General features: G+C 39.5%; 1 protein-coding gene across 4 annotated transcripts; it reads left to right on the top strand.

The window, feature by feature from the left end:
- Positions 1–1,956: 1,956 nt before the first annotated feature.
- tbcb (tubulin folding cofactor B) lies at positions 1,957–6,222 on the top strand. Of its 4 annotated transcripts, none has more exons than XM_010745988.3 (7): positions 1,957–2,290; positions 2,725–2,874; positions 2,994–3,137; positions 3,541–3,637; positions 3,930–4,121; positions 4,770–4,842; positions 4,945–6,222. In XM_010745988.3, exons 2-7 carry the CDS (start codon positions 2,755–2,757, stop codon positions 5,057–5,059), a joined length of 741 nt encoding a protein of 246 aa, XP_010744290.1. In that variant the 5' UTR covers positions 1,957–2,290; positions 2,725–2,754; the 3' UTR covers positions 5,060–6,222. The 4 variants fall into 4 exon arrangements, with proteins under 4 accessions (XP_010744290.1, XP_027136328.1, XP_027136327.1 ...); XM_027280527.1 differs by lacking the exon at positions 1,957–2,290 and adding an exon at positions 2,305–2,382; XM_027280526.1 differs by lacking the exon at positions 1,957–2,290 and adding an exon at positions 2,511–2,528.
- Positions 6,223–11,049: the final 4,827 nt, after the last annotated feature.

The following is an 11,049-nucleotide window of genomic DNA, read 5'->3' as shown; positions in this document are numbered from 1 at the left end:
CATTTGTTATGCATAACAGCATTTGGTTTGGACAGACTTGTTTCCAGTCTCCTCTCAGTTCTCCAACCGGATCCTATGATCCTTTCGTGTGTCTGGTGGTTTCCCAGTGTAAATACTGTCAGTGCAAACACACTCAATTAAGTGTACACAAACACAGCAGGCATAATAGACATTTATGACACTTTTTCTTTTTTGGAAAACTGAAAGCTTATATTCATGTACAGACCCCAGACTCTAATAGATAACGATATAAGACAGAAAAGAGTATATTCTTTATGATACGATCTATCTGCCACATATCAGTGACCTGCAGATGAGGGGTGAATGAGGCCAGGCAGGTTTGCAGACCTCTATCTCTATCAACAACCATAGGAATGTAAATCTTCTCTGTGGGACTGTGGGCTTGTCTCAGCCCCCCTATACTCCCCTGTGCCTGCCTGGGGTTAGGCTGAGACTCTGTTTTCTTTGATCTACTTTTTTTCTGCCCATACATGCTCTAGTTTGTTATCTGTGTTGGAGGGCTACTCTGGTTCACTGTTAACATGTTTTTTTTGTTTGTTTTTTTAAAAAGGCTTGTCTTTCTGGCAGGGACACTGTTTCCTTCTTGTGACAGCAGTATGAGTTCATATCTAGAAAACACAGTATATTTATTACGTTAATGTCATGTGCAAAATCAGTTATTGTAATGCAGATTTACTCCAAAGTTATAATGGAGCTTTGTTAGAGATGGATCCCAAACATGATTGATTCTTCAGTATTAGTTGTAACATACAATACTGGCCCGTGTGTTCTTATTACTTAACTTACAAACAATAGGCTCAATGTTTGGTTAAATTTGTCCCCACACAAAGAAACTTCAGACAGTTCATACTAGACGATGGCGCCGCTGTGTGGTCATTTCAACGGTCTGATACACTCCTGTGCCCTGATTGGTTCTCGGTCGTGTCAATCTGCTTATAAGTAGGCGGTGCCAAAGCCATCGTAACGCTATTGGTTGAAAGTATTTTCTCCTCTGTGTGATTGGTGGTTAAACTGTGGGGGCGGGTAGAAAGTTCCAGAGCTGGGCGTGGGTGTAGCAGCTAGTGGTGGGAAGTTAGGAGTCGTTTTACGGAATCGGATCACTTAATCTCGGATGGTAAATTGAAAGAATCTTTTTTTTTAGTCGTTTTCTTCAATTTCGTTCATTCACTAGTGCAGTGCTGTAGCCCTCTTGTGGGTGATGTAAACGTGACAAATTAAGTCAAGTCAACTTTATTGCCAATGCTGCTGATGTACAGGACATACAGAGTATTGGAATTTCGTTTCCCTCTTATCCTGTGCAAACAGCATAAACATGACATATAAAATATAAGTAAAAGATGTAAACTTTTTGTCACTTTCACAATTTAAGTCTGTACTAACCCTAACCCACCTGTTTAAATTAGTCTTTTCCATTTGATTTAATTGCATTGTCATATTTTAACCTGTTTGTAATGTTGTGTTCTTGTAATTTGGTATACTTTTATGGTTATTTTGTTTGTTTTTGTTATTTGCTGTCTACTTTTATTTATTGTAAGGTGTCCGTGGGTAACAGAATTATCAGTATAAATATAAATATATGTATATGTATGGCTATATGGCAGTATGGACAAATGAATGAAAGACGATCTGTATGAACGAACACTGCTCGTCACACATGCCTGTGGCTGAGCTGCCTGTCATGTGACAAATGAACGAGAGAGAATCAAACTTGAGGACAGGTTGTTGAATCGTGAACTTATCATTTCTGTTTCCTGTCCTGACTGAGCTTATGCAGCTGTCATGTGGCGAGCGAACGTACTGCATAAAAATGAACGAATCACTCATTAGTCCCGAGTCATTTAAGAGATTCGTATAAAGTGAACGACACACCACTAGTAGTAGCCGGATTTAACGTTATAATGTGGCACAACCGGAGCCAAAATGGCGCTGGTTACAACACTGTATTTTCTGTGTTTAATCTGACGCACTGAAGTGGGTTTACTCCTTCTTTTGTTGTTATTTTGTTACACAAACCTTACGTAACAAACTACGTAATGTGCGTAGACTACGTCCCCCCCTCTTGTTCAAAACTCGCGCGACAGCTAGCTCCCTTATACGACCGTGACGTATCGGGGTGGGGCCGTAGTCACGTGTTTTTTGGCGTGGCGCAGCAACGCATCGAAACATCTCGCTGCGGTACTTGTACTAGAAAGCTGCTGTGTCGGTGGTCTGTGCGTGATCTGTGCGTGGTCTGCTTCGACTGTAACAACGCTAGGAAACAAACGTGCTCGTAAGTAACTATGGCAACCTGGCTGTCTAAAGCGAGGCTGTATCCAACAGCATGACTCTGCTGCTAGCCGCCCAGACACAGTGTGGCTAGCTGTAAGGAGCTAATCTAAACTGGCTGGATGAAATGAGAAAATGTCACGTGAAACTTAAACTATCAGAGTTTATAGTGTGTGTAAACACGAGAGAGGAGGGTTGTTGTTTACCTAAAGAAGGGTAAACATTCGTTTGAATGCTTAGAGGTGCGTAGCAACAACGTCAGAGTTTGTTATCAGTGAGGTTAGGGGGACAGATGACTTAGTGAGTCTTCATAGACTATTTCATCTGAAAGGAAACTTATTGTCAGGACGCAGTGAAATGAGTTGTTTACAGCTGTGAGATTGTGTATTAATTTGGCCATTGTGTCCCCTTTTTGTTTGTGTGGTTTTTTTTTTTCAGTATTTCGCCTGTATCAGCTGTGTGGCCATAATGGACAGTGGACTGACAGTAGTGACCAATCCCACTGTGAATGTGCGCCTCACGAGCACCATCTCCTCCTTTGAGGTGCAGCAGAAGTTAAACAGAGGGATCACTTTAGCAAACCTGAAGGTAAGACTCATCCTACCACACGTCATTTATTATACAACACCTGACCTCCACCTCATATTGAGATGTATTTAGTGCTTTCAGAGATCCAACAATATCTTTACTTTGTTTTTTCTTATTAGGGAAGGTTGGAGATGGTTGTGGGCGTATCTCCATCCTGCATGGACCTGGAGCTGTACAGTGTCTCTGACAAGTTCATGCAGAAAATGGATGACAACGAAGCTTTGTTGGGTTCCTATCCCGTGGATGACAACTGCAGAATACATGTATGTAGCCGCTCAGATTGGACACTTTTAATATATATGGCTCAGATCACTGTCATATTATAGCAAAATACAGGTTTTCAGATCAGTTTTCGATACGTTTCTTCAAGACATATCTGTTTTTTGTCCTTACTATGCAGTAAAACATTTGCAAACTGTTTTAAAAATGAGAATGCAGCTATGTAGTGGTTAAAGGCTTATAACATAATTATCCATTTTACTTGGTGGAAGAGAACCTGTGGCGCTTGTAGATATAAAACACTCATTCTAAAGTAACAAAAACACAGCGATTCTTGTTTTCTGGTTATACTCATGAGAACATAATGATACATACTGTATTTCTGCCATATTCTGTAAATGGACCCCGGAGATTTATTCAGTTTCTGTGTCTCATCCTGAATTACAGGTTATTGACAGAAGTGGAGGTCAGCTGGGCGAGTTCACAGATGTTTCCAAAGTGGAGAAGTTTGAACTCCCAGATGAAGAATATAATAAGAGAACAGGTACAGCCTGACATACTCGATACTTCTTGTACTTCTCTCCAATTTGTAATTCTCATAACCTGATTTTTCTTTGTGCTTTTGGTATTAAATAAATAAGCTAATCCAAATCTGGCTATTAAATATCAATTGTTAGTTGCAGTTACAGACAAAAAAAATTACAATCCCAGCACCACACAAAGTCTGAGCTGGTTATGATTTATTTTGTAAATGTGGTAGTGGAATTATATTATTCGATACAAGACATGCTATTCTGCCTGTTTTGTTTAGTACAATCCACCTTTCTTTCCTTCAGATACAGTGAGGTCATTCATGAAGAAAAATCGTTTATGTCACTACAACGAGGAGGAAGTGGCCAAGAAGAAAGCTGAAGTTGCTGCTCGGGAGGAGGAACAGAAGGCTGCTGCTAATGCGATATCTGTTGGCAACAGATGCAAAGTTCAGGTTCCAGGGCAACCCTCAAAGCTTGGCACAGTTATGTATGTTGGTAAGTGTGGATAAAACTTACTTTCTTTAAGACACTGAACTAATGAATCCTGTGAGACTGAGGATTTTCTCTCCAACAGAGCAGACTTTGTTATAAATAGTGGCAGCCTAGTACACAATCAAGAAATTTAGGAGTAGTCGTAGCACTTTTTATACGTTGCTCTGCTAGTTTTAGGAGACCAAACGTAACTGCTGGTTTGGCTGCTGAAGTTTTTCCTGTACTGGTGTGTTTTGATTTGTCTGTTTCATTTGGAGATCTTTCACATTTCATTTAATGTGATTTTAAAATCAGTCTAAATCAGATTAGCTTGAGTGCTGACCCCAAACAATGTCTCACTGTAAGTAATTCATTGTGTCATGTGGTACACTTAAGCATCTTAACATTTTGTTGTTGCTTGCTCTAAGACCAATAAGGTGGCTTGTACACAGACATGCAAGAAGTAAATAGACACCTTCATTCAAATTCCAATTAAAAGTGTCTATTTACTTCTTGCATGTCTGTGTATATGCCCAGATTTATGGCATAGTAATCTGTGATCTCACGTGTTAATATGGAGAATACTCAGAACTAATCAATAAACTCTGTTATTGTAAGCTGAGAACTTATGACCATTTGGTGTAAGGAACATTGTTGTTACGTTCATTGCAGGTACAACAGATTTCAAGACGGGCCATTGGGTTGGTGTGAAGTATGACGAGCCCCTGGGAAAGCACAATGGAACGTAAGAGCACTGTCTTCTCTTTTCTTTTAGTGATGCACAATTTTGTTTATCCTGTTTTTGCATTTGACTGTCTTTTTTTTTTCATAAATTGTGTCTCCACAGTGTTGAAGGGAAGCAATACTTTGAATGTGAGAACAAATATGGTGGATTTGTGAAGCCCCTGAGTGTGATTGTGGGAGACTTTCCAGAGGAGGATTACGGTTTAGACGAGATGTAGGACTGTTACAACTGTAACAAAGGAAACGTTTTCTGCCCTGAAATTTGAGCGCCAACCTCAAGCTGTTCATCCATTCACCAACCAGAGATGACGGAGAGTCATTGTTATTGTAACAAATAAAATGTTTTGTTTTGCTTTTCTGGAAGGCATGATCCAAAGAGCGGCGTTTAAAGTTCTTCTAGGTTTAAGTTCTCTCTCAGTAACACCAGAGCAACCTGATAGAGGTGAATGTCAGAGGGAGTACATCTGTTGGGTGTGCTGGACATGATTATAATCACAAGAGGAGCTCACACCAACATAGTTTGATAAAGGAGAGCGATTTGTTGCACCTAAGGAAGCATAATGAAGGTTAATGTGTAGTCCTTCACCTCATGCACTTCTGTTGAGTTTAATTTAGCCGATTTACTTGTATTCGTTGCTCCCACGCTTTTTCAAGATGGGATCGAAAAGTCTGATGACAGTTCAGATAATTACATCTCTCCTCGTTAGGTTTGTATGATTGTATATAACTGTTAATAGTTAACAGCAGTCTTAGCATTTTTATAAGACTGTAAGTTGCTGATTGGTGGTCCAAAGATTGGACAGCTGTCTGTTGAAGGAAAAATCCCCCCTAAATTACTTTGACACTAAAATAGAAAGGTGTAATTGTACCTTCTATTCCCGGCTAACAGGACATTGCATACATATACATATACATATACAATTAAGTTAAATTGGTCAAGCCATAAACTTAAATCTGTGCATAATGGTCAAACTCCCACTATTGACAAACACGAAATTCAGAGTAAAAAAAAACTAAATCCTCACAAACACTAGTGCAGCACTTCTGTTAGTGGTATTTCAAGTCACGGGCACCACCCTCACCTTTTCCTCTTTATTGCTGTCTATGTAGGGGTGAACAATGCCTGAGATAAGAGTGTGAAAGTAGGTGAGGGTAGATATTTCCTTTCTAAACAACTTTAAATTCCTTAAATTTCATTTTGTTCGTATGTTTGTACGTAAACGTCCCATTTTTGGTTTCCATGTGAATCTAAGATGTAATTCCCCTTTTTATTTTTCTGTGACTGAATTCCTCATGTTAAACATTTAATTGTCTGCATTTGATTCTGTCCTGCTTATATTGAAACACTGAAATAAAAAACAGCATGTTTCAAGTTTAAAACTTGAAATTATCATCTTATTTTTAATTGAAATGGGATTGATCAAATGTAATTCATCTGCTTAGTTTAAACTGAGCTCTCCTGTGTACAAATATGACAAAATCCATCCATAAATCAGATATTTATAGAGTGTATAAACTGGAAAATGATGAAATGGTGAAGATTTGTAGCTCTGGTAGACCCAACAAAATTGTTGAGCTGGATGCAGATTCATTCATTCAAGTCTTTGGGTGTATCTCGAAGAATTCAAAAACCAAATGTTATAAAATAGAAAAATTATTAAATAAGTATTTTTATTAATTCCAGCTGTTCTATATAAGCATGATACACATTGAATTTCATACAGTTGTACATATGTTATATTTTACCCTAATATACATGTCCTTCAATCATCCTGTAGTAGCTGGGTGTTTTAAGTAATGGGTCATTTAGTGGAGTGTTAAACTCTGTCTCATCCCATTGTAGGTAAGCACAAAATGTATCTATAAGATTTACGTGTACCACTAGATGTATATTTTTAATTACAATTGATACCTGGTTGATAATTAAATATTTCAAAACAAAAGGAACAGCAAAAACTGCAACGTTATGTTTTTATGTTTTGCCACTCCCGTCGCTACAGGTACAGACTCTGAATCATCATGACAGTGAACAGCTACATCAGTTTCTACTCCAGTTAACTGCCTCTCTCTCTCTCCCTTATAATCAACACTCAGCGTTTTTACAGTGAACGTAATGCCTTATTATACTTTGATTTATGTTACCGGTTCAGAACATGTTCTGTCATCCTTTAAGTTTACAAAAGAAATGTAATTCATTATTTTTGTGGTTTTCTTGAAATGTCATTACACACATACAGAAATGTAGTGTTCTGTTTTCTTTTCTTTCTTTTAAAAAACACAACTGTTAGTCTCTAAGGTGCTGGTGTTACTATGTGCCAAAGGGTAATGCATAATAATAATAAAAACGATTTGCCAGTACCAAATGTATCCGATTGTGTTGATTTATCTCTCCTTTTGGGAGGTTTCCATCTTTTTAAAGGGTCTAATTGTTGAGGATGTAAAACCCTCTGAGCAAATTTGTGTTTGATTTTGACCTACAACTATATTAATAATGACTTCACATTGACAAGGAAGGAACATTATGTCCTAAATGATAGTGAAGGCACAGAGGCTCTAGTTAATTTATAATGATTATAAATATTATTTAATAATAATTATTAGATGATGTGTATAGTATAATAATAGAAAAATGACCAAAACTCTGCGGTCAGTGTCCGGAGATGGGAAAAGAGAAGAGAGAGAAAAACAACATAGAAAGACGGAGGTACCGTGAAGAAATGTCATTAAAATGATTTGTCTGCAGACAAATAATAACGTTGTTTCTAACGCAGTTTGCTATCTAATAAATAGCTGTTAGCTGTGTTTATATCGGTTAAGTGTGATGGGAGGGCCTGATGGCTGTTATGGAAAATAATAATTAGGGTAACTACTCCCCCTTACATTTATTGGGGGGATTTTAAAGATCAGATCTGTTCAGCAGGGTTATGTACATTTGATTTGCTTGAATATTAATGTATGCAAATGAGAGTTCCAGGTCCAGTTCTTTTCAGAATGAAAATGTTTCGGTGTCTGAAGATATTTGCAATAAGAGAGGAGAAAGAGAGAGATCAGCACTCATTCCCGGATGACTTTTGATTTGAGAGGAAGGATGCCCTGTAGCTGGTTTTTAAACAAGTCGTTTCTTCAGTCTACTTTTTGAACAATGCCATCGTCTTGGAGAAGGAGCACGCGTTTGTTTTTCCTGCATCGGTTTTAAAGCTAAGTAACTTTCACAGGTTTACATTTTTAAATAAGAAGTTAGGTTGCAACTGCAAAAAGTGATTGCCTATGTTTAAGACTTTGCCCACTCACTCCACATGTGCTAAACTGTACGTATTCAACATCTTCTTTTACAAAGACAGGTGCTTTCATGTGAGGTAAAAAGCATTTGCGAGTCATTTGCTCTTTGGTTCTCAGCTCTTTCAAAGAACAGTGAGAAGGAAAAGATTATTTCAAATGTTAACTTGCTGGAATATGACTGAAGCCTTAGCACTTATTCCTGTACTGTATGTGTTATTGTTATTGTGTATCGTGTTGGAGGAGGAAGAGCACACCTGCTCTCTAGCTAAATATACTTTAGCGGTTACATTTCCAATTAAGCGGAGGTGGTAGTCTTTTGCGTTGCAACTGCGCCCACACAATGATACCCAAACCAACGGACTGGACACCCTTGCACGGTGCACAACCCAGGTAATGATGAGGGAGAAAAGGACCTGGGAAGAGTACAATGAAGATGGTCGTGTCCATTTGTCCAGAACTACAACAGAAGAAGGCGGAGTGGCAGCGAGAATGAAGAAGAAGAAAGCAAAGAATGAGGAAGAAGAGAACAGTGATGACGATGAAGAATCTACCGGTCGTTGATACAGGAGCTGGACCAGCAGGAAAGTAGCAATCTCTTGCTACTTTCTGCTCGTCCTACCCCGTGTACGAAGACTTAGGAAGGGAGGTGGATGATCAGTGAGGAGAACGTCTGCTGTCCAGGGTATAAAACAAGAGTTAATTGGAGAGAGGGAGGAAAAAGTGCCAGAGACAGAAGAAGAGACGCAAGGGCGCAACGATGCCGCAGAAAGATAGCAGAGGGAGGATACTAAATGAACGAGGAGAAAAAGAAGACTTAAAAGAAAAAGGGGGAATGGGGAGGGCAGACAGAGCAAACCCAGGAAAAAGAAGCTCCAATGTCAGTGGGCTTCAAAGTTCAAAACCCATGGTGAGAAGGGAGTTACTGAGTGAAGCATTCAGCGGGAGGACGAGGTAGAGATCACGATTACAAGGTAGGCTGCATTATCTAATGTCCTCATGTAAAAGCCCACAACTGATGAAAAAACCAAAATAGCGTTTATGTTAATAAGAAAGGGTCATAGTTATGGAAGGATGCTTAACAATGAGGCGTAAGATCCCCCGAAAACTTGGGCAAACCTAAGGCAGGGACAGTCACGATACTGACCTGGTTGCACACGTGAGCAGGCACAGTGTGCGGACAAGCCTTCAGCTTTAAGCTAGATGTGCGAATATTATTCTAACAATGTAAGTCAACTTTTTCGTAGCATACCCACTACTCCTGTGAGTAAAACAGTTAAAATGACTTAAATCATTAAAAGAAAACCGAGGAGAACCACGTCCCACACGTGTGCAGTTAACACAGCACATGTTGTGACGGGAGAGGGGAGCGGCGATACAAAAGACAGAAAAAACAAATAGAGTGTTGAACTGAAAAAAAAAAAAAAAAAAGACAGTGATAGACTCTAAATATAAAAGGTCAAGAATTGAAGGTATTCACCAATGACGGGTAAGATCCCCCTGAAAACTTTGGACAACCTAAGGCGGGACAGTCACGATTACTTGACCTTGTCGACACTGTGAGCAGGCACAGTGTGCGACAAACTCTGTCACCGTGCAGTACACAGCACTTGTGTGACGGAGATACAAAGAACAGAGAAACAAATAGATGTTAACTGAAAAAAACAAAAAAAACAGTGTATGAACTCTAAAATTAAAAGGTCAGTATGGAAGGCTGATCCAATGACGGTAAGATCCCCCTGAAAACTTTGGGACAACCTAAGGCGGACAGTCACGATTACTTGACCTGTTGCACACTGTGAGCGGCCAGTGTGCGACAACCTTCACTGTAAGTGAAGAATTTATAAGCAAAAGTACGAGACTATCACTATTTCCTGGAACACAGTAAACTGACTTAATCATTTAAAAGAAAAAGGAGAAACAACGTCACCGTGCAGTGACACAGCACATGTTGTGACGGTGAGATACAAAGACAGAGAAACAAATAGATGTTAACTGAAAAAAAAAAAAAAACAGTGATACTGACTCAAAATAAAAGGTCAAGTATGGAAGGCTGATTCACCAATGACGGGTAAGATCCCCTGAAAACTTTGGGACAACCTAAGGCAGGGAGTCACGATTACTGACCTTGTCTGACACTGTGAGCAGGCACTTGTCGCGACAACTCTGTCACCGTGCAGAACACCAGCACATGTTGTGACGGAGATCACGACAGAGAAACAAATAGATGTTAACTGAAAAAAAAAAAAAAAAAAAACAGTGATATGACTCTAAAATTAAAAGGTCAAGTATGGAAGGCTGATCACCAATGACGGGTAAAGATCCCCCTGAAAACTTTGGGACAACCTACGGCAGGACAGTCCCGATTACCTACTTGTTGACACTGTGAGCAGTGCACATGTGCACAACTCTGTCACCTGCAGTACACCGCACATTTGTGACGGGATCAAAGACAGAGACAAACACATATGTTAACTGAACAAAAAAAAAAAAAACGTTATATTCACTCTAATTAAAAGGGTAAGTATGGAAGGGCTGTTCACCAATGACGGGTTAGATCACCTGAAAACTTTGGGACAACCTAAGGCAGGGACAGTCACCGATACTTGACTCTGTCGACACTGTAGAGGCAGGCACAGTGTGCGACAACTCCGTCACGTGCAGAACACAGCACCTGTTGTGACTGGGAGATAACAAGACAGAGAAACAAATAGGTTAACTGAAAAAAAAACAAAACAAACAGTGATTGACTCTAAAATAAAAAGGTCAAGTATGGAAGGCTGATTCACCAATGACGGGTAAGATCCCCCTGTGAAAACTTGTGGACAACCTAAGGCAGGACAGTCACGATTACTTGACCTTGTCGACACTGTGAGCAGGCACAGTGCGCGACAACTCTGTCACACAGTGCCAGTAACACAGCACATGTTGT

The sequence above is a fragment of the Larimichthys crocea genome, chromosome VII (genome assembly GCF_000972845.2).
Source record: "Larimichthys crocea isolate SSNF chromosome VII, L_crocea_2.0, whole genome shotgun sequence".
Taxonomy (NCBI): Eukaryota; Metazoa; Chordata; class Actinopteri; family Sciaenidae; genus Larimichthys; species Larimichthys crocea.
This window is presented reverse-complemented; position numbering and strand designations above follow the sequence as displayed.